Source organism: Acomys minous, assembly GCF_964271855.1.
Source record: "Acomys minous genome assembly, chromosome: 4".
In the NCBI taxonomy this organism is placed as follows: Eukaryota; Metazoa; Chordata; class Mammalia; order Rodentia; family Muridae; genus Acomys; species Acomys minous.
Genome location: NC_140486.1, coordinates 50725175 through 50748218, shown reverse-complemented (window position 1 = coordinate 50748218; position 23044 = coordinate 50725175). Strand labels below are relative to the sequence as shown.

At 51.3% G+C, this 23044-nt stretch overlaps 1 protein-coding gene and 1 long non-coding RNA gene across 5 annotated transcripts; one reads left to right on the top strand and one right to left on the bottom strand.

Moving 5' to 3' along the window:
- The first annotated feature begins 804 nt into the window (after positions 1-804).
- REEP2 (receptor accessory protein 2) lies at positions 805-9520 on the top strand. Of its 4 annotated transcripts, XM_084780070.1 has the most exons (9): positions 876-1004; positions 1948-2045; positions 2562-2730; positions 3070-3146; positions 7198-7318; positions 7523-7636; positions 7885-8032; positions 8133-8263; positions 8345-9520. In XM_084780070.1, exons 4-9 carry the CDS (start codon positions 3079-3081, stop codon positions 8411-8413), a joined length of 651 nt encoding a protein of 216 aa, XP_084636196.1. In that variant the 5' UTR covers positions 876-1004; positions 1948-2045; positions 2562-2730; positions 3070-3078; the 3' UTR covers positions 8414-9520. The 4 variants fall into 4 exon arrangements, with proteins under 4 accessions (XP_084636194.1, XP_084636193.1, XP_084636196.1 ...); XM_084780068.1 differs by lacking the exon at positions 1948-2045 and having other exon boundaries at positions 805-1004; positions 2658-2730; positions 7891-8032; XM_084780067.1 differs by lacking the exon at positions 1948-2045 and having other exon boundaries at positions 809-1004; positions 2658-2730.
- A 68-nt stretch (positions 9521-9588) lies between these two features.
- Positions 9589-22170, bottom strand: LOC311596525. The gene is made up of 2 exons (XR_014778868.1): positions 21998-22170; positions 9589-9918 (listed from the first exon to the last, which is right to left on the bottom strand). It is a non-coding gene; the product is annotated as an uncharacterized lncRNA (long non-coding RNA).
- Between the last annotated feature and the right edge of the window lie 874 nt (positions 22171-23044).

Below are 23044 nucleotides of genomic sequence, written 5' to 3'. Positions count from 1 at the left end.
TACATTCTGGATATAAATGTCTTCAAAATTAGGACATCTACTACGGATGGTACTTGCCTGTGGGGGTAGAGCTGAAGTCTCTGGGCTCTTCACACTGATTTGAGACCCACTCTTCCCGCTTACCAGCAACCATATGAAGTTAAGTTTCACATCTCACTAACCCCAGCACAGCTTACCATCAGCAAGTCAAATCAAGCCAGCCCTTTAAACTGGGAACTGGTGGTTATTGATGAGGACAGGAGTGGCCAGGTGCAGCTGTGCCTGGCCTCAGGCGCCCAGGTGGGCATCCTTAAGGAGCCTGTGATGGGGCAGAGAGTTGGATGATCAGTGTTTGGCGGCTTTCACCTAATAAACGCGTTAGGTTCATATCGTCACAAGCATGATATAGTGGTTTTGTGATCATCAATCAGCAAAATAATGAAACCAATAACCCCCATCTTCAAGATGAGGATAGTTATAACTTCTGCCTTATAGGGTAGTCGTGAAGAAATAACAGTGAAATAACACGAAGCTCTAACTAAGCACAGGGCCTTGCTCACAGTTAAGCAATAAGGCAGCCCTTACTCCTCGTGGGATACTGAAGCCTTCAACCTGATGTGGGCAGGGCCGGAGGTGGGCCCAAGCTGATGTCAAAGAATGGCCCCGAAGGGATCCCAGCCAGCTCCCTGGCCTCCAGCTTGAAGCCCAAGTAAAGTGAACATGCGGTTTAGAGGAAGGCTGGGCACAGGGTGAAGGCGCATGCCCAGGCACAGCAGGTGCTTGGGTTGGGGGTGGCACCGACACCGCGGCCTCCCCTTTAAGAGCCGCCACCGCCCACGGCCCGCCGCTGCGGCAGGGACCTCCCCTTTAACGGCGGCAACTCTACGCTCCGCTGACCCCACGGCGGCTGCCGCGGCTAACTGCAGCTTCTGCTGCCTTCGCCGCCGGCCTCGGGCAGCCGCATCCTCACCCGGGCTGGGTCCCCGCCCCGCCATGGTGTCCTGGATCATCTCTCGCCTGGTGGTGTGAGTGCGGAGGCAGCAGCAGGGCTCGCCCGGGTTGGGGGGTGAGGGGGCCAGTGATGGAGGGCGCGGTATTCAAGCCTGGGATGGAGTAGCCTAGGGTCTCTATGTGGTGTCCCCAGAGACGGAGATGTGGGACCGAAGACTGGAAGGGAAGCATGGCAGGCCTGGTCTCCTAGAGACCTCACCCATATTATTTTTAAAGCACGTTTATTCTTAATTGGCTTGCTCCTGCTCCCTCCCCCATCCTAGAGGCTGAGCAGCTACTGATTTATGGGGGCGGGGGGCACATCCCCTCCCCCACCGAGCAGATCTAGGATGGTGAAGCACAGCATACAAGACTGTCCGCCTGTCCTTTCCCTCCAGGAAGAGATTAAGAGTGGGGAACATGACAGGGGCCTCTTTCCAGAGCTCAGATCCACGGCCCATTCCCTAAGGCCTCCCCAAAGATCTCAGGCCTTATCTCCTGCTTCTGACTAGAGGGTACCTGTCCTAAGGCATCCTGGGTGTGGAAGCTGAGGTGCTGGGAGGACAAAGTGGGGCGGTAACAGCAGAATGGATGTATATTATCTCCCTGGGAGTGTGAAAGGCACTGGGAGAACATTTAGTGGCCTTGATTTCAGATACATTGTCACAGTCACACTGTGGAGTTGCAGCCCTGGCACCTCCCCTGGGTACCTCCCTCCCGGCAAACATACAAGCCTACATTTTTGGCCCTGAGGATTCTGCCCCGTTATCCAACAGCAGCCCAGGCATGAGTCCTGCCTTGGCAAGGCAACACCCACACTTGAAGGTGCTGCCCTCAGGGCCAGCCAACCCTTCCTCTAGTTTAGGGCTCTGCCCCTCAGCATCCCAGCAGCCCCGCCTGTCTTCCCATTGAAGGCTGTCACATGCTTGTGTCTGGTTTCCTCTCAACCCACTGGACTTTCCTCTTCCCACCCCCTAGACTAGGCCTAATCTCTCCATGTGGTATTGAGGGGTTGCTGCTTCTCTTCTGCCCTGGGCAAACTCCCTACGGGATATATGGCTCTTCCACCCCCACCTGTATCCTTCCTATAATCTGTCGTGGATCAGGGTCTTAAACCCAGGTCTTCTGTACCTGACACTGGGCCATGTTGACACTGGGGGTTTATAAATCTTGTCTTTTCCAGGGGCCCCCACACTTGTGCCCTCTGGTCACAGAACCACAATAGTTCTCCGACTGCAAATTAACGCGCCCTGTTCAGTGATGTTAGGTTCCCCCCTGGCCTTACCCAGCCTGTCTCTGAGACAAGGAGATGGAGAATGTGAACAGATGGATTGGGTGGGCATTAGGCCGAGAAGGAAGGCCTCACATGGCAGTGACCAGCCCTCTCAACTCCCGTAACATGCCAAGGATTCTGGCTGGAGGGACCTCACTCTGGGTCCTCTGGCCTCTGGGTCTTTTCCTATGTCAAGGGCTAAAAGGGATGAACAATGAATAGGGACAGGGCCTCGCTCACCCAGGCTAGCCCAGGCCCCCGGCAGGTGTGTAGCTATCTCCAAAGGCTTTGACCTTAATCCTTGACCCGAGCTCCTCAGCCAGCTTGGAGTTCTGTCCCTCTGCCCCTTAGCCACCCAGCGGCTGGGGCGGAGCCGGGAGAGAGAATGGCCCAGTAACCACGTCTGCTTTCCTAGGCTCATCTTTGGCACCCTGTACCCAGCCTATTCTTCCTACAAGGCTGTGAAAACCAAAAACGTGAAGGAATATGTGAGTAGATGACTGTACCCCCGGTTTAACATGGGGGAGGTGTGCTTTCTGTCATAGTACAGATGGGAACAGGGTGTGGCTTTGTGCCAAACTATCTACCAAGACCCTGGGCAAAAAGAGGGTCTGGGTGTTCCCATCCCCCACTCGGGCTTGGCATGAGGTGTGAAGTCCTGGGTATCCCTTTCTCCCAGGACTTCCAGTATGGAGCTGGTGGCGATATGGGGTCCTGTGTTTTCCTCTCCTTAGCCCTGGGATGAGGAGCCGACAGACTGGGGGCCTCGGGTGTTTACAGCTTCTCAGCCTGAAGCCCCCATTTAAGCGCTGCCCTTTGTCCCTCAGGTAAAATGGATGATGTACTGGATCGTCTTTGCCTTCTTCACCACGGCTGAGACTCTCACGGATATCATTCTGTCCTGGTGAGGGCCAGTGTCCCCTCCTTGCATCTCAGGACCCAGGCTAGAATCATACACCGCCCCCCCCCCTCAACTCCCAAACAGCCCGTCAGCACCCTTGGTGCTGCTTTTCCCACCCAATCAGTACAGTGTGGACAGACAGCAAGCCGGGCATGTGGTGCACGCCTTTAATCCCAGCCACCCCCCCACCCCACCCCCAGGAGGCAGGGAGGGGCAGGTGGATCTGCATAGCGGGTTCCAGGACAGCTGGGGCTACCCTAGCTCAAACAGACAGAACTGCCACATCTCTCTGGTGACATCCACAGCACCACAGTGGAATTCAGTGAGTGTGCACCTGTTCCTGAGTCCTTACTATGACAGTAGACAGATGATCACCAGTCCCTAAGCCTTGTCTTCCCTGTTTGGGGCACAGTCATGGTGTACTTCAGTTGTGTGGACACTAGATGCTTCTCTATCCGAGGCACTGCAGGCACTTACAGGGACAGGGAGTTTTGAATCTGCTCAGAAATGTTTGCTGGATCAGCAAATACCTCTTGAAGAGTAAAGTACATTAGAATGTAAACCACCTGTAATCCCGGCACTAGGGACGATAAGGTAGGGAGTATCACTGCAGTTTGGAGGCCAACCTGGGCTACATGACCTCAGGGCAGGGGGCAGCAAGGGGGCTCATCAGCCAAGTTCTTGCTTAACAAAGAATCTGAGTTTGATCCCTGAAAGCCACATAAGGGCAGGAGGAGGGAACCAGCTCCAAATACTGTCATCTGACCCCCTCACGTGCACTGTGGCATGTGCCTGCACCCAACACATGTGCACACATCATATACATGCTTATGGTTTTTAGGAAAAGGCAGTAGCATCTGAGCCTTTAATCCCAGCACTCAGGAGGCAGAGGCAGTCAGATCTCTATGAGTTCCAGGCCAGCCTGGTCTACAGAGGGAGTCCAGGACAGCCAAGGGTATCAGAGAAATCTTGTCTTAAAAAAAAAAAAGGGGGGGGGGGGTTGCCAATAGCTTACTGACCACAGCTATGCACCTTCATAAGTCTGCTTGCTTTTTATCTTTATTTATTTATTTCTTCCCCAAAACAGGGTTTTTCTCTGTGTAGCCTTTGCTGTCCTGGACTCATGTGGACCAGGATGGCCTTGAACTCACAAAGATCGTCCTGCCTCTGCCTCCCAAGTGCTAGGATTAAAGATATTGCACCACCACCGCCTGGCAGAGCTCTCTTTTCTAAACATGCTTTCCTTAAAACTTAGGGCCTCCCCAACATTCTTGGCTTCCTTACTCTTTCTCCACCATGTGATGCTTGTCAGTTACTTGTCTGACTGCCATAATGGTTTCAGTGCCATGGCTTTCTTCTCTCTTTAGTTTTCTTCTAGGAAACACTGAGTTTAAATTTTTCCTATCCTGGGGATTGTTTGTATGTTTGTTTTTTAAGCTCAAATAATAAATTATCCTTGACTTCAAAAACTATTTTTACATGAGAGATAAAAGAATTTAAAGATTGTAGGGCTGGAGAAATGGCTCAGAGGTTAAGACCACTGTCTGCTCCTCCAGAGGTCCTGAGTTCAATTCCCAGCAACCACATGGTGGCTCACAACTATCTATAATGAGATCTGATGCCCTCTTCTGGTGTGCAGGTGTACATGCAGACAGAGCACTCATATACATTAAATAAATAAATAAATAAATAAATAAATAAATAAATAAATCTTTTTAAAGAGAATTTAAAGTTTGGGAAAAATATCATTTCACTTATAGATAAAGCCCTTGTGTTTGCCAGCTATCATTTTGGTAGAGAGAACAATTCAGAGATTTGTTAAGAGATTAGGGTGCAGCCGGGTGCCGCACACACCTTTAATCCCAGCACTTGGGAGGCAGAGGCAGGCGGACCTGTGTGAGTTTGAGGCCAGCTTGGTCTACAAAAGTGGGTCCAGGACAGCCAGAGCTATTAAACAGAGAAACCCTGTCTTAGAAAACTTTAAAAAAAAAAAAAAAAAAAAGTGAGTCCAGACAGCCAAGGCTACAGAGAAACCTCTGGGGGGTGAGGGGGAGAGGTGGGTGTGGTGGTACATGCCTGTAATCCCAGCACTCAGGAGGCAGAGGCAGGTGGATCATTGTGAGTTCGAGGCCAGCCTGGTCTACGCAGTAAGTCCAGGACAGCCAAGGCTAACACAGAGAGAACCTGTCTCGAAAAAGATTGAGGTGCTAATTCTAGATTCCCAGGAGAGAGCTTTGATATGGACGACTTGAAGGAGGTTGTGGCCTGAAAAATAAAAGCCTGCAGGAAATGGAGAGCAGTCATCAAAAGCCAAAGATGCCAATTGCCTGCCACTGAAGCAGGAGGCTCGCCTGACTCCAGTACTAGTGTAGGCTGCACAGTGAGACTACAGCTCAAGGGAAAAAATATTATTTTTGTTTGTTTTCAGACAACTAGGTTTTTCTGTATAGCCCTGTCTGTCCTGGAGCTCATCTGCCTCTGCCTCCCGAGTACTGGTATTAAAGGCATACCAAGCCTGGCCCATAAGAAAAAAACATTATTTTATTTTTGGGGTTTTTTTTTTTGAGACAGGGTTTCTCTGTGTAGCCGTGGCAGTAGACCAGATTGGCCTAAAACTCAGAGCTCCACCTGCCTCTGCCTCCCTGAGTGCTGGGATTACAGGTGTGCGCCACCTCTTCTAGCTCTCAAGAAAAAAAAAATCTTAATTAAAAAATATTGTAGGGAGCTCTGGGTGTGGTAGCACATGCACTGAGGAGGCAGAGGCAGGTGGATCGCTGTGAGTTCAAGGCCAGCCTGGTCTACACAGTGAGTCCAGGATTGAAGGCCCAGGGAGATGGCTCAAGTGCTTGCTATGCAAACATGAGGCCCCAACTTCAGTGCCCAGAGCTCATGTTTAAAAGGAATGATGGCACATGCTAGTCGTCCCATGGCTGGGAAGCAGGGACAGGTGGCTGAGGGGGGATTGTGTGGACTCCAAGCCAGTGAGCGAATAATCCCCAAGGCCAGGCCTGTGGTCTCAACACTCACGTCCATGCATGCATGCCCACACACATGAAGCAAAGCATGGCAGTTCATACCCATGGGCTGTGCACAGTAGTAAACACAGCTATTTGTTGGGGGCAGAGGAAAGAACATTACAAATCTGAAATCCCTGCCTAGGCAACTTAGTGAAAAATAAAAAGTCAAAAGACTAAGAATATAGCTCAGTGGTAGAGAGATTGCCAAGCGTGTCTGAGGCCAGTACTGGGGTGTGGGGGAAGTGAGGGGCATTGTCATGGCAACCAGGATCAAGATCCAGGCTTCATCCAGGTCCTCGTCATGAAGGAGGGCAGGATCCTGGAAGATAGGGAGATCACCGTGGACTTGGCCTCAGCACAGAGGAGTTGGAAAGAGAGCCGCTCTCTGGGGAAGGTCCTCCTGGCATCTCTTTCACTTTTTCTTTTATTTATTTGTTTTTTTGTTTTGTTTTGTTTTTTCTTTTTGGTTGGTTGGTTGTTTTCTTTTTGTTCTTCAAGACAGGGTTTTCTCTGTGTAGCCTTGGCTGTCCTGGACTCACTTTGTAAACCAGGCTGGCCTCGAACTCACAGAGATCCACTCTGCCTCCCAAGTGCTGGGATCAAAGGCGTGTGGCACCACCACCTGGCTGCTTGGTTTGGTTTTGTTGTTGCTATTTGTTTGTTGGAGCTAGGTCTGATGTACCTTAGGCTGGCCCTGAGCTCCCTGTATAGCTGAAGATGGCCTTGAACTCCTGGTCTTCCTGCCTCCACATCCCAGGCGCCTGAGATTCAGGGTCTTAGGTGGCCCAGAGTGGCCACAAATTTGTCATCAGTCTCCCAACTCCTGGGATTATGAGCATGTACCCCAATTGGGGGGTCACTTCTTCCCTTCCCACATGGAGTCTTAGTTCAGCGGTCCCTACCCCCACCCCCACCCCAGTCCTCCTGGAAGCGGCATAGCTCCAGAGCACTAAGGGGTGGGGGCTGCCCAGGGTCAGCGCTGCGAAGTCCACTGTGTCCCTTAACCCTCTCTGCCCGCACCTCTGTCCTCCCAACAGGTTTCCCTTCTACTTTGAGCTCAAGATCGCTTTTGTGATATGGCTGTTGTCCCCTTACACCAAGGGCTCCAGCGTCCTCTACCGCAAGTTTGTGCATCCAACGCTGTCCAACAAGGAAAAGGTTTGCCCCAACCCTCAGCTCTTTCCCAGCCTGGCCCGGCTGAGACAGCCCGATGCCCGCAGCCACATATATTTCCCGTGGGTGGCCAAAGCCTGCAGTAGTCTGGCGGAGCGCAGCCCCCTTGGGGCTGACACGTCCTTGCGTGGGTGCGAACAGAGGCTACCTGCCCGCAGCCTCACCTCTCGGGTCTCTCATGCCTCCTAGGAGATCGACGAATACATCACGCAAGCCCGAGACAAGAGCTATGAGACCATGATGAGGGTGGGCAAGAGGGGCCTAAACCTGGCGGCCAACGCTGCAGTCACGGCTGCTGCCAAGGTGAGAAGGGGATGGGTCCAGACTCCCAGGACCCCCACCTGGTCCATCCTGTGACCTGGCCGGGCCCCTTGGCATCCAACCCTGTCTTCATACCTTGGAGATTTGGGCTCCAGGCCCCAGCCCTGTTTCTCCTACCGTCCAGTCAGTTTCCTCATCCAACCAAAGGGAAAATATCCCAACACCATGGTAACCTTTATCTCCACCCCGCCCCTCCCTCCTGTTCTCTTGGTGCGTGGTGGCGACCCTAGGGCCAGGGGGTGCTATCCGAAAAGCTCCGGAGCTTCAGCATGCAAGACCTGACTCTCATTCGGGATGAGGATGCTCTGCCGCTACAGGGGCCAGACGGCCGCCTCCGTCCTGGCCCCGGGGGTCTCCTGGACACTATTGAGGACTTAGGTACTCACAACAAGCCGGGCTGTGGGAAGGATGCCTGAGCTGAAAAGACCGGACAGAGAGACCCCTGGGCCCTTCTTCTCATTTCCTTTCCTCAAACCAGGAGATGACCCTGCCCTGAGTCTAAGGTCTAGCACAAGCCAGGCAGATCCCCGGACAGAGACCTCAGAAGACGATCTGGGAGACAAGGCACCCAAGAGGACCAAACCTATCAAGAAAGTGCCCAAAGCTGAGGTGAGAATACAGGCCCATGGCCTGGGGAGATGGGGAAGATGTAGTGGGACCAGGCTGAGCCCCAACATCCTCTCTGCATAGCCACTGGCTTCCAAGACGCTGAAGACCCGACCCAAGAAGAAGAGTTCTGGAGGCGGTGACTCAGCTTGAGGTCCTGAGCTCCCCCCACCCCTCCATCTCTAGGACAGTGGCACTGGGAGGAACTGCAGCCCTAGCCCATCAGCAGTGGGCTACTAGCCCAAGTGTTTCAGACCCGCAAACCCCCTAGATGGCCGTTTCCGGTGCCCCCTCCCCATGGGCACTTCTCCGGAGGGGGCTCGACAAAGAGGGGGAGGCAGGCCCAGTGGTAAGGCTGAGGACACGACCTACTGACTAAGCCCTTCAGGAGGTGGGGGCTCCTCAGCCAGCGCTGGCTCTTCTCGATGCTCTAGCCCCCCACCCTGCCCATCCAGTGCCTTGCTGAAGACCATGGCCATCTTCTTCTCGGAGGCCTGGCATGCCTCCACTGCTCTTCCTTGAATGGAGGCAGTAGCCACAGTCCAGAAAGACTAGGGGAGAGGGGGGCCTTGAGGAGAGGAGGAGGTGGGGCAGGTCTGCCTGAGAGGGGGGAGTATTCCTCTAGCACAACTCTGAGTAGAAGACACCGGCTTTAGGTGACCAGCCCCGTCATGCCAGAACTGCACTGGTAGGGCCGGGCCCCTGTATACCACCCCCAAAAGAGAGGCGGGCTTCCAAGGGTGTGCATGCTGGGGAGGTTGTGTGAAAGTGGTCCCCTCCTCCCCCACTTCCTCCTTTTTCACCCCACCCCTGCTGGTCTCAGCCTCAGAGGACTCAAGCCCTTGACGAAATGAGACTCGAAGGCCCGTCTCCCCTACCCTTCCGTCCTTGACCACTTTCACACATCTGGGCCCCTAGGCTGGACTCCTCTACCCCCAGGGCCCACTGTAGAGGCCCTGCCAAGCCCGCTCCTTCCCTTTCGTGTAAAGGAGACCTATCTTATCTTGCCATGGGGTCCCCTTTCCTGTGCCAAGCAAGCCCCCCCACCCCCCCACCCCCACCCCCACCCCCACCCCCGCTCCCTGTCAGAACCAACCTGGACCCCACCCACCCCTGGCGCCAGTGCTGACAGCTTCACTTAGGGCCAAATGGAACCTGTGAAGAAGAAGAAGAAAGGCAGGAGCCGAGGGGCTCCCGATTCCGAGGTGCCCACTGGACCTTGGCACTGGATGAACCAATAAATGAAACTCTGGCACTTCCTTTATTGTTGTCTTTTGTTCTTTTTTTCTTCTTCTTCTTCTTTTTTTTTCTTTTCTTTTCTTTTCGGTTTTTGGGGGTTTTGTTGTTGTTGTTGTTTTTGAGACAGGGTTTCTCTGTGTAGCCTTGGCTGTCCCAGACTCACTTTGTAGACCAGGCTGGTCTCGAACTCACATCAATCCTCCAGCTTCTGCCTCCCAAGTGCTGGGATTAAAGGCGTGTGCCACCACCACCTGGCTTTGTTTCTTGTTCTTGCTCCTGCCAAGCCAGTAAGTGGGAGGGACCTCACCGAGAGGCGTGACCCAGCTGGGAGGGGGATAGAAAAGGACCACATAGAACACAGGAGAGTTGACCGGGATGGGGAAAAATGGTTTGTCTTCATTAATATCTGTTATTTTGCTCTGAAAATAAGCATACGTTTAAAAGTATTAGTATAGGCACATTCTACATATATATGGAATATGAAAGGTGTACAAATTATCTAACGATAAATGTCTGCTCTATTTTTAAGCAGGTGTAAGGCATCAACTGTATAAGTCTGTTTGAACCACACTATCCATGCTGAATGAAAGACCAGCATGCCATAAAGACTCTCCCTTTTCACTGGTTTTGGTTTGTTTGTTATTTTTGTTTTTTGAGACAGGGTTTCTCTATGTTATCTTGGCCATCCTGGACTCACTTTGTAGACCAGGCTGGCCTCGAACTCATAGCGATCCGCCTGCCTCTGCCTCCGAGTGCTGGGATTAAAGGCGTGCGCCACGACATCTGGCTCCTTTTCACTTGTTTTGGGACTCCCCTTTATCTAACCGCCTGATTGCCACCTTTCTGCACCCAACACCAGATAAATTCCCCCTTTCCTAGTCGCATAAACACTTCCCTTTGTCCAAGAGACTGCGGGCACCTCTCTGGTTCACTGGGGGCAGAGGTGTCCGACCTCTTTGCTGACCTCCCCCTAGCTCGTTCCCATTGGGTGAGTTTCCCGATGTCTCTTTTCCGCTGCCCTGTGGCACCGCTGTCTGATTTGAAATCCTGGTGCACCAGGGAGCCGCATACTTGAGGCCAGCTCATCTGTTGGGCTACGCTGTTGGTCGCTGGTTAGTGCCGACGAGCTACTAACCAGTCTGCACCTGTCCCTTGGGCTAGTATCCATTTTGGGGGATGCCCTACAGCTTACTGACCTCATCTCCCCATGGGAAACGTCCAGATGCCTGTTCCTCCTGACAAGCCCTTGGGAATGTCTTTCAGAGAATCTCAAATTCCTATGCCCGCATTAAGGGATTCTAAGCTTACTTGCCTCTGCAATCAAACTTGGATAAATCCAAAACTAAACTGTTTTTTGTTTGTTTGTTTGTTTTTGTTTTTGTTTTTTTTTTTTTTCGAGACAGGGTTTCTCTGTGTAGCCTTGGCTGTCCTAGACTCACTTTGTAGACCAGGCTGGCCTCGAACTCACAGCGATCCACCTGCCTCTGCCTCCCAAGTGCTGGGATTAAAGGCGTGCGCCACCACCGCCTGGCCTAAACTGTTTTAATCATTGTCTGCAATCAGGTAAATGGGAGGAAGTTCCCACATCCAGACCTTTTCTTTGCTCTCCCATGTTCAAGCCTTTCCTCGGGTAAAATGGAAGGAAGCTCCCTATATCCAGACCTTTTCTTTGCTTCTCCCAAAACTTTCATGCCATTGTCAGCATTGTCTTAAGACTTTTGTCTTTTATTTATTTATTTTGTAAAGATTTATTTATTTATTATGTATACAGTATTCTGCCTGCAAGCCAGAAGAGAGCATCAGGTCTCATTATAGATGGCTATGAGCCACCATGTGGTTGCTGGGAATTGAACTCAGGACCTCTGGAAGAGCAGTTGGTGCTCTTAACTTCTGAGCCATCTCTCCAGCTTCCAAGCCTTTTGTCTTTGCTCTCCCAAAAGTTTCAAATGCACACCTAAAGAGAATTTTCTCCCTAACCTACTTTGTCTTCTGCCCACATATATATTCCAGTATCCTGCCATGCTGCCTACATCTGGGACATCGTCAAAGCAGCTGCCCACAAGTGCTTCTGTCCAACCTCAGAAATCGTGCCAGCTGGACCTCCTAGCTGGACCTGCATTGCCCTTCCCAGATACAGATTTTCTCAGACCCTGGACAGCAAATGCAACAGCCTATTCTTCCAGAACCTGGTCAACATTTCTGCCTTTTAAACCCCCTATGGCAACCGGGCGTGGTGGCACACGCCTTTCGTCCTAGCACTCGGGAGGCAGAGGCAGATGGATCATTGTGAGTTCGAGGCCAGCCTGGTCTACAAAGTGAGTCCAGGACAGCCAAGGCTACACAGAGAGACCCTGTCTCGAAAAGCCAAATAAATAAATAAATAAATAAATATAATAATAATAATAATAATAATAATAATAATAATAATAATAATAATAATAAACCCCCTATGGCCACCCTACTCTCAGCAGGAAGTAGTTAAGACGATTACTTGGCCCCTTATTCATTTGCAAAAGGCTGAAATGCTGTGCTCCAGGCCCGGGATAGACAGCTCCAGGTTCCCCTAGCATCCCTCTGTTCCTATCTGCTGCAGGACACGGCTGGCATAGCCTGCTCCTCACCTTAAACTTTCAGGACAGAACTTTTCCTTCTCCTTCACTATATAATCTGGACATTTTGTTGCTATTGCTTTTTTCTGTCTCTTTTCTCCCTTTATATGGCAGCCAAAAGCTGCTTCCAATGAACCTACATTTATATGCGTTAACTTGCCTTATATAAAAACAATCCAACATTCTTCATTTTTTAATTATAGAAAAAGGTAGGAATGTTAGGTTTCTGCTTCAGTCTGCCTACCCGTGATGTCATCACCTACCTGCCACGGGGGTGTGACCATTCCCAGGGCTGTGTAAAAGGTCAAACCTCGCGTGGTCTCCCTCTCTCCCTCTCTTTCTCTCTACCCACCCTCTCTACTTCCTCTCTCTCTGGGGTACCCCCTTCCCCCTTTTCCTTCTCCCGCTATGCTCATTTAATAAACTCCTTATAACATAATATCTGCTGCCTGGTACCTTATCTTAACAAATATAAAAATAACCATCTATAATGAGATCTGGTGCCCTCTTCTGATGTGCAAGTGTACATGCAGGCAGAACATTGTATAAATAATAAATAAACCTTAAAAAAAATAAAATGTAAAATCAACAAAGCATTATTTAATCTGTCCCTGGGGGTCTTTACACTTCCTTTTTGTTTAATAAGCATCTCTCTTTTTTTTTATTTTTTTGGTTTTTCGAGACAGGGTTTCTCTGTGTAGCCTTGGCTGTCCTGGACTCACTTTGTAGACCAGGCTGGCCTCGAACTCACAGCGATCCGCCTGCCTCTGCCTCCTGAGTGCTGGGATTAAAGGCGTGCGCCACCACGCCCGGCCCAATAAGCATCTCCTTTAAGGTCTGATTAGCTCTTTCTACAACTGCTTGTCCTGTAGGATTGTGTGGTATACCAGTAAGGTGTTTTATATTATAATATGTAAAACACTTCTTCATCTTATTCGATACATATGCAGGAGCATTATCAGTCTTAATTTGTGCAGGTATTCCCATAATTGCCATCATTTCCAATAAGTGTGTAATCACACAACCAGCCTTTTCAGAACTTAAAGCAGATGCCCATCGAAAGCCCAAGTATGAAATGCAGGCAGATCGCTGTGAGTTCAAGGCCAGCCTGGTCTACAAATCGAGTCCAGGACAGCCAAGGCTACACGGAGAAACCCTGTCTTGAAAAGCCAACCAAATTAAAGAAAACAAACAAACAAACAGAAGGATTTCCTCTTCTCAGATGACCCTAGGCTGTGGCCAGCTGGCGTGAGAACTAGCCAGCACAGCCTTGAGGAATTTGCCTCCTTTTTTTTTAAATCAGAAAGGAGAGGACGATGAGGAAGAGACTCATTCTAGAGGGTCCTCTCCTCAGAAGGCAAGATGCTGTAGTGCCATGCCAGCCTGTACCAGATAGCCAGGAAAACAAGTTAGGCATTCTGTATAAACTTTATTTGCTACACACACACACACACACACACACACACACACACACACACACACGTGGCTAGGAGACCACTGCTAGATCCCACATGAACCATTCTCTATATATACATCTGGGGTTTTTTTGTGTGTCAAAAGGAGTATGTTGAGATTCCCAAGCTCTTTGTTCTGTTGCTATGGAAACAGTCAGGCTTCCAGAACTCTGGGCACAGGCCCTGCCCCCTGTGGCGCAGGGGAGGAGAGGAGAGAAGGAAGGTGACAAAAATAATGGTTGGAAATCCTTTTAGGAGAAGGTTAGCTGGTGGGACACACTGGGTCTGGGTGACCTCTCGTCCTGTAGGTCCACCTGCCGTCTCTCCTTTGCCTCGGGTCTTCTCAGGCTAGAGGAAAAGAAGTCTGTCAAATCAGATGGCCCTCAGGGGCCTTTCAGAGGCATGAGCTTCAGGACTAGGGTCTAGTGCTATGTCACGTGCCCAGGTCCCCTGGGAACAGTAGGCAACCCTCCAGGCCTATGTTCCAGACTAGGATGGCCTCGGGCCTGAAGCTGCTTCATCTGGCTTCTCCTTTCTCGTGGGTGTTCCAACCTCCCAAGAACCTGCTTAAAATGGGATTTCCAAGCCCTGACGTCAGAGGAAAGCCAGCAGCTCCCTCTAGCCTGTGCCAGCTCTACCGTGATTAGCAGAGCTAAGTTCAGCCTTGCTCACCCAGCAAGAAAGCTAACAAAGAAGAGAGGAACTTAGGGCCCTACACATTGGTCTCTCTATCTGCTGCATCCTGGATGACAGGAACAAGCTGTTTCCGGCTCAAAAGACCCTGCTGGCTTTCCTATTAACTTAATTTCACCTGGCGCGTGATATTTCCCTCCTATACGCCATAGTTGTTTCCCCTTGGTTCTCACGCCTGACTTGAGGGGGAGAAAAGGGCATCTCCAGTCCTGAGAGCTGGACAGCGGCTTCCGTTTGGGTCCCACCCACGCGTATGCTTGGAGGTGGCGGCTGTGGGAGCTCTACCTGCAGGATGCTGAAAATCCCACTAGGTGGCGCAGCTCACTCCCAGTGTGGGGAGTCCACACAGGCTCAGGGCCGGGAGACCAGACTGCCTCATACTCTGGTCCATGGAATGGGAGACTAAAGCGTGAGCACCCCCACCCCGGGGAAGGCGGCAGGGGGCGGGCGGGGATGCATCTTGGAGGGTAGAAAGAACAGCTGCGATTTCTTCAGACACCCCTGTCTGAGCTCAGCCTGTATGCACTCCCACCACTCTGAACAGGAATTGGATGGACAGATTTGGAAAAAGAACCTCTGGGAAAATGTGCACAGTTCTGGGTGCAGAGTAAATGTCAGGCTTTCTCCAGGAGGGTCCAAAACTGGCCTTCCAAAACAGCATCTAAAAGGCATCTACCAGCTAGGCGTGGTAGTGCACGATTTAATCCCAGGGGAGGCAGAGGCAGGAGGATCTCTGTGAGTTCGAGGCCAGCCTGGTCTACAAAGCAAATCCAGGACTGCCAGGCCTCTATTTAACAAAGAAACCCTGTCTTGAAAAACCAAATAAATAAAGGAACCTACTGAGGTGGATTTTCAGGGTTGGGAGAGGAGAGGGGCAGAGTTGGGGGTTGTGGGGAAAGATTTCCCATAGTTGTTGCAGGCCAGGACCAGGTCACACCGGCATCTCAGGCCTGTGCTCCAGGCTACCCTAGCCCTAGCCTTTTTTTTTTTTTTCATCCAGAGGATTGTGGAGTTGGAAGAAAGAGCAACCACCCTCCTTCCCCTCTGAATCCCCAAGTATTCTTGTAGGGCCTGCAGGATAGAGAAGCCAAGTCAATGACCTCTTTCCCAGACTGACTCCAGCAGGCCTGGATCCCTGGTGAACTACCTTCTCCTTTTGTCCCAGCCAGATAAGTGATCAATAAATAATGTTGCTTGAAATATTGATGGGATTTTTACACTTGCATCCCTTAGCTGTGCCTGGCAGGGTCATGACCCTCCAGACAGCCTTTTTTCTTTGGCCAAGATTTCCACGTGATCCTGTCTAAACCAAAATCATGACTCAGTTTCAATAAGAGGAAGAGTGTGAGAGATTTAGTTCTGCCCTTGGCTTAAACAAGCAAAGATGCTTTTTTGTTTTGTTTTGTTTTGTTTTGTTTTTTTGAGACAGGGTTTCTCTGTATATCTTTGGCTGTTCTGAACTCACTTTGTAGACTAGAGTGGCCTGGAACTCACAGAGGTCGGCCTGCCTCTGCCACCCAAGTGCTGTGTGTGCCACCATGCCCGGCTACAAAGACCATTTTTAAATGATGTCCCATGATACCCTCCAGATCCTACTGTTTCCTATCCACTTCGGGCCTGCCAGGTCTGCTTTCTGAGTGGCCTAAGCAGAAGGTGCTCATGTGTGGGGCATCATAGAGAACACCTGTAATCCCAGCCCTCAGGAGGATGAGGCAGAAGAAACACTCCAAGTTCCAGGCCATCCAGGTCTACATAAGTTCCAGGCCAGCCTGGTCTACATAAGTTCCAGGCCAGCCTGGTCTACATAAGTTCCAGGCCAGGCAGGACCGCATAGAAGACTCTGTCACAACAAAACAAAACAGGCAAACCAAATAAAATTGACCATGTGGCGGCTGGAGGGATGGCTCACCATGAAAAGTAAGAAGAGGAGGAGGAGGAGCTGGAGACAGGGGGGGGAGCTGGAGACAGGGGGAGGGGGAGCTGGAGACAGGGGGAGGAGGGGGAGCTGGAGACGGGGGGGGGGGGGGGGGGGGGGAGCTGGAGACAGGGGGAGGGGGAGCTGGAGACAGGGGGAGGAGGAGCTGGAGACAGGGGGAGGAGGGGGAGCTGGAGACAGGGGGAGGGGGAGCTGGAGACAGGGGGAGGAGGGGGAGCTGGAGACAGGGGGAGGGGGAGCTGGAGACAGGGGGAGGGGGAGCTGGAGACAGGGGGAGGGGAGCTGGAGACAGGGGGAGGGGGAGCTGGAGACAGGGGAGGGGAGCTGGAGACAGGGGGAGGGGGAGCTGGAGACAGGGGGAGGAGGGGGAGCTGGAGACAGGGGGAGGAGGAGCTGGAGACAGGGGGAGGAGGAGCTGGAGACAGGGGGATGCTCTCAAGTCAGCTCATCCCCCTCCCTGCTTTGTGCTCAGCAGAAGCCATGTCAGCTCAAATCTTTGCACAACGCTTCCTTCTGCCCAGGTGCCCCAGGCCTCCCACGTCACAAGGTCAGCTCCTGCAAGTGCACAAGTCTCAGATCCCCGGAGCTGTCAGGTGTCCCCTCCAGGCCCTGTCACACTTGTCCTTCCTGCTGTCAGCCCCATCAGCCCATTACCTTAGTGCCTGTCTCCCTGTCAGGGCGCAAGCCCTCTCTCTCTCTCACACACACACACAGATGGGAGTCAGCATTCCAGCCACATTCAGTTCTCGCTTTAATTCAAATGCTAAATTGGGAAGGAGAGCAGTTTCACACTCCATATTTAGCCTGGGAGAGAAAAAGTGAGACAGCATGGATGTTACCAGGGAAAGAAGGCTGGGGCTGAGCTCGGGAGATGGTGGAAAAACCTACCCAGCCCAGCGGGGCGGGGTTGAGGGGAGCAGGGCTGGGGGTGGTGGACAGGGGAGGAGGCACGGAACCCTTGTCAACTCACTCCTAAACAGAATCACCCAAAGCCCCAGCCCCCGAAAGACCCAAGTCCTTCCCTCCACCAGCGCACTCGGCATTCCTTCAGTACGTGGGCAATGGCTTGGGGAGCAGAGACTTTATATAAAAGCGACCCAGAACAGTGGGTGTGGCCGTGTACACCTCTAACAGCAAACAGCACTCAGCAGTTAGAAGCAGGGGGATTGTGGACCCAAAGCTAAGCTGGACTATATAGTGAGACCCTGGCTCAAGAAAACAAAACTGCGTGGGGGGTTGGGGGAGGGGGTGTCGCACGCCTTTAATCCTAGCACTCAGGAGGCAGAGGCAGGTGGATCGTTGTGAGTTCAAGGACAGACTGGTCTACAAAGTGAGTCCAGGACAGCCAAAGCTACATGGAAAAAGCCTGTCCAAAAAAAAAAAAAAAAAAGAAAAGAAAAGAAAAGGAGGAAGAGGAAGAAGAAAGAAAACAAGGCTGCCACATCAGAAAGCCTATCCAGGGCTGGAGAGATGGCTCTCAGTGGTTAAGAGTGCCACCTGCTCTTCCAGAGGTCCTGAGTTCAATTCCCAGCAACCACATGGTGGCTCACAGCCATCTATAATGTGATCAGATGCCATCTTCTGCAGATAAAGCACTCATATACAATAAATAAAGTGTTTTCTTTAAAGAACACTTAAAAAAAAAAGAAAAGAAAAGAAAAGAAAGCTGATCCAGAGAGGCACATGCTCATAGGCATAAGCTATTGCCTACACCATAGGGCTATCACCATAGAATAAGAAAATTCTGCATCCACAACACTTGCACACCAATGTTTTCAGCAGCCTTATTCACGGCAGTCAAACAAAACAAAAAAAAACAACAAAAAAAAAAAAAAACACAAACAACAAACCAAGCTAGGGAGAGAGAGGGCTCAGTGCTTAAGAGCACCTGTTGCTCTTGTAGCAGATGTGAGTTCAAGTCCCAGCCTGCACACGGTGGCTCACTGCTATCTGTAACTCCACTCCCTGGGTATCTGGGATCTCTCCTCTGACCTCCACAGGCACCATGCACGCACATGCCACAATGACATGCATGCAGCCAAAATGCTCACACACACAAGACAAAAATAATATTTCAATGGAAACCTCCCTTCATCTGTGTTAAAATAAGTAGACACAGAAAATGTGAAATATCCATGACTGACATGGCACATGATCTTCGTATAGGAATGCTACCATAGGAGAAGTCCATGATATAGCCAGGTGCGGTGGCACACTTCGATCCCCACACTTAGAAGGCATCTTTCTGGCCTACAGATGGAGTTCCTGGATAGCCAGAGCCACACAAAGAAACCCTGTCTGGACAAAAGAGAATGAAAGAAAAGGAAAGAAAGAAAGAAAAGTCCATGAAAACATCATGCCAAGTGAAATAAATCAGACACTAAAGACTATACAGTGTGTGTTTGCCTTATATGAGATTCCAAGAGGAGTCAAGGCCATAGAAACAGAGGCTATGCCGGGCGTGGTGGCGCACGCCTTTAATCCCAGCACTCGGGAGGCAGAGGCAGGCGGATCACTGTGAGTTCGAGGCCAGCCTGGTCTACAAAGTGAGTCCAGGATGGCCAAGGCTACATAGAGAAACCCTGTCTCGAAAAACAAAAAACAAAACAAAACAGAAACAGAGGCTACAAGGGCTGGGAGCAGGGGCTAGAAGGCCATTGTATAATGGGTGTAGACTTTCTGTTTGGAAGGATTAAGACGTTCTGGAAGTTGATAGTGAATGTAATTAATGTCCCTGAGCACACATATAAATTAAATAGTTAAAATGGTAAGAGTATTTTACCACTTTTTTTTTCTTTTTCTTTTTTCTTTTTGAGACACACTCTCTCTATATAGCCTTGGCTGTCTGGGCACTCACTATGTAAACCAGGCCGGCCTTGAACTCACAGCGATCTGCTTACCTCTGCCTCCCAGACAAGTTTTGACAGCGTTAGGAATCAATCCTACATAGGACCTCATGTGTTCTATCTAGGCAAGCATTTTACCCTGAGTCCAATGTCGGCTTCAAGGCACGCACACTGCCACGATGACCCTGTGCACCTGGGATGGAGGGAAACCGAGTCCTCTAACCTCAAAAGGCCCTCTCCATCTGCCTGCTGGCAGGGAGCAGCAATGCTGTCTGTGCACAGAGTGAGGCAGAGAGCCCTCCATGCTGCAAGGCAGCAGCGGCCTTCCCGCCACCGGCCCGCTTTCAGTGTGATCACTTGCAGGAGGCTCTTTTCCCGGAGGGAGGTGCCACTACCCCTGTTCAGCTTGAGGATACAAGGAATCTGCATAGGAGGATGGCTGAGGAGGGAAAAGGGGCAGGCCCCTCCCACAGGCCCCTCCCACGCCGTGCCAAGAGGAATGCATGGCCATATGGACTAGGCTGACTCTCACTGAACTTGGCTGTCCATCTTTCTCAGTATCTTTCTGCCTTGGAGCTGGTGCTGCCTGTGGGAGCCTCAGGGATACCAGGCACTGATGTTTCCAGACGCTCTGGCCTGGACCACAGTGCTCTCTCTCTCCCTCTCTCTCCCTCCCCACTCACCTCTTTACACTTATAATTATTTTTTTTCTTTGTTTACTTAGAATATCTTGTTTTGTTTCTGAGATGGAGAGCTCCCTGGCCTCTGACTCCCAAGCGCTGGGGTTATGGGCCTGTGTCATCACATCTTGATTTTTCTTGTGATTTTTTTTTTCCTTGTGATTTTTATAAACAGCAACTTGACTCTGGCTGTGTGTGAGGTGTGCATGAAGGTGAAGATGTAGGAGCTAGGTCCATGACCTGCTGTGTGTCCCCCATGAGAGAACGTGTCATGGTGCTGCCACTGCCACTTTTCAGTCTTTTTAAATTTTGAGTCATCAAAAGCCAGGTGGATCGCCAATGTCAGCTTCAAGCCATGTGTGCTGCCTGCCATGATGACACTCCACACCTGGACTGGGGGAACACTGAGTTCTGAGTCCGTTTCCCCCCCCCCCACTAGCCTTAAATTCCCTATGTAGTTGAGGATGACCTCCCAAGTGATGGGATTACACTGCAGGCAGGGGCCGCCACACCCAGCCTGCCACTGCTTCTCTGATATCCGTCTACACTAGGCTATAGAGCAGCAAGACCAGGGTAGGAGGGTGGTCTCCTTACCTCTTTATAGCATAGAGCGGACGTGACGTTTGATCAGTAAATAGGACACGAACAGAAGTGATCTGTTTGCCTGTCTGTCTCCTAGTTCCAACTTCCTCCACAGAGAAAGCTTGAGACCCCCCCCCCCCCCCACAGAGAACAGATCATGGTATAAGGCGAGGTTTAAGCCAAGGGTTCTGAGGCCAGACCATCTAGAATAGAATCCTGGTTCTACCTGTGACCAGCTCTGTGACCTTGACCAAGTCACCTGCGCTCCTCTCTCTGCATCTTTCCCTCATCAATGAGATGAGGCTGAGAAGGAGGCCCTGCCTCACAACGCATGGAGAGGGCTGACGCTGGTAAGCAAGCGCTTCACCCAGAGCCTGTCACAGAGTAAACGTGTGCTGGGAGTGTGGGTGGGTGGGTGGGTGGGGAGTGGGGGGTGGGGGGGGGTTGCTGAAAACACATCCAGAGATTAAGGAAAGACCGCTGAAGCTAGCACCATGACTCCACTGTTTCCTTGGTATTCTCCAGTTTGGGTTTGTTAGGATGGGGGGTAGCTGAGGACAGATCTGAATCAGGTAGCCCAGAAGGTGCCTGCCTCTACCTCCCTTCCCCCTTCCTGCCAGATCTGCAGAAGCCATGCTTACCCACCAAGAAGCTGAGCAGCCTGGTGCTGGGTGGTGGTGAGGGGCCAGAAATAACCCCTGTTTCTATTCCTGCCTTTCTGGGCTGGGTGGAAACACTGCTTTTTGAATCTAAAGGCTGCTTTCGACTTCCTGCACATCACTGGGGCTCTTATGTAACATTCCCCTCCCTCTCCTGCCCAGGGAGCTTCCAGAGCTTTCTGCAGCAAGCTGGCTTTGCTGCACGCTCAGCTGGGGGTGGGGAGAGCAGAGAAAACACCAAAGGATGGGTTGTCCTCTGAGCCCCGTGTCCTCGCAGCCTCAGATACAGGAAAAGGGCTGTGCAGCGCAGACCAGAGGGACTGAGGTCCAAGGACAGCAGCCCCATTAGGCCCCTGCATGGCACCCCGGGCAAGAAAGATCCTGAGAGCCTTATCTAGATAGGCAGCTACCTCCTCCTTTTACAGACTGAAACGCTTCCTCCAACTCTGTGTGCCTCGGTGGCTTCCATTTTAAGCCTAGCCTAACTCTGTCTGGCTCAACCCTTCATAGGGCTCTGAGGACTTGAGTCAAGCCACCTAGACCACAACTGCCTTAGGCAACCCTGTATCTAGTGTGAATTTCCCTATGGTCTCTTTTCTATAAGACCTGGATGATGTTGGGGGTGGGCAAGGCACTCTCTACATCTGTTTGCCTGTTTGAGTGCGTGCGTGCATGCGTGCGTGCGTGTGTGTGTGTGTGTGTGTGTGTGTGTGTGTTTGTGTGTGTGTGCGTGCACATGTATTGGTGGGAATCTAACCTAGAACATGGAACATACTAGGAAAGCATCCTTCCACTGAGCTACACCAGATCATTAGGGGCCTCTCAGACCACCATCCCATCTGCTTCCTGCCTCAGCACCACTCTGTCTGTAATGGCCCTTCCCACCCAGCCTAGATCTCAGAGTTATCAAAGAGGGAGTGGCTTTGCACCTCCACACTGGGATCACCCTCCCTCTCGAGTCCCTGTCTTTTCCCATGACTATCCCTTAGTCACTCTGCTCCGACCCCGCCACCCTCCCCCACGCACACTGCTTTCCCACCTCATATGTGGCCTCTTAGGCATCTTCTCAACTCTCAAAGCCCTCCACGGGGTGGGAGCGAAGCTGTACCCCCGAAGCATTCCAGGCCAAGCTGTCTAGGCTTCCGTTGGGGCCCCTCAGCCATCGGAAAGTGTGACGGGCAACCCAGAGAGAACCAAAAAAAAGAGTCACTTCCTGAGCCCTAGGCTAGCCACAGAAGTGGCAAACCACTGAGCAGCACGTGTGGGGGTGCTGACGCAGCTGAGCTCTGAGAGGAGGAAGTGGCAATGGAAAAGGAGGCTTAGCTTTCCTCAGAGCTGCAGTTAAGTGAAGGGGTCAAAATGGTCCATCCCACTTCCTCGACTAGAGACTGGAACAGTCTGGTTCTCCCTCCTGTCTGCCTCCTACTCTCCACTTTTCAGAGAGTGAGTGCAGGCAGCAGCTCTGGTTGCTCAGGGTCTCTGGCATCAGTCGCCTGGCCAGCAAGACCCTAGAGTCCCTAGGTCATCCCTGAGGAATCCTTGGGGCCCAGCAGCCTACCTTCCTGAAGGCCTGAGGATATTTTTCCCATCTGAGTTGGTAGGTCTACATTCGGTATTCCTCACAGGCCCAAATTGTGACTTGGCTCCTGTCTTTGAGGAGGTGTGTTAATTAGAACCTCTTATGTTACAGAAAAGGAACTGACAGTGCCTTGGTCTTACCAAATGAGAAGGGAACACATTGACTTGCATAACAAAAGAGCCCAGACCAAATCTAAAACCCAACTCTGGGTATGAAAATCTCTTTTCTCTGACTGGCTTCCACTGGCTTGACTCTCAAGCAGGCTCTCCAGAGCTGAGAGCGAACCAGCCCCCAGGCTCACATTCTGTTGGCTTTGCATCTCTCAAGAATTCAAGAGAAAGTCCCAGAAATGATCTTCATTGGCTGATTTGGGTCATGTGCCCAATCCCAATTTAGTCACTATAAAAAAAAAAAAAACAAAAAACCTGAATGTTTAGCCTATTAGAGGATCCTATATGAATGGCCAGGCCTGGGTTACAGATCTGCACTTAGATTTTGGGGTGGAGT

Coding starts and splice junctions, on each gene's coding strand:
- REEP2 (XM_084780067.1), top strand. CDS start 973: ATGGTGTCCTGGATCATCTCTCGCCTGGTGGT. Junction 3,147..7,197: donor ACGGATATCATTCTGTCCTG/GTGAGGGCCAGT, acceptor TCCTCCCAACAG/GTTTCCCTTCTACTTTGAGC. Junction 8,033..8,132: donor GGACACTATTGAGGACTTAG/GTACTCACAACA, acceptor TCCTCAAACCAG/GAGATGACCCTGCCCTGAGT.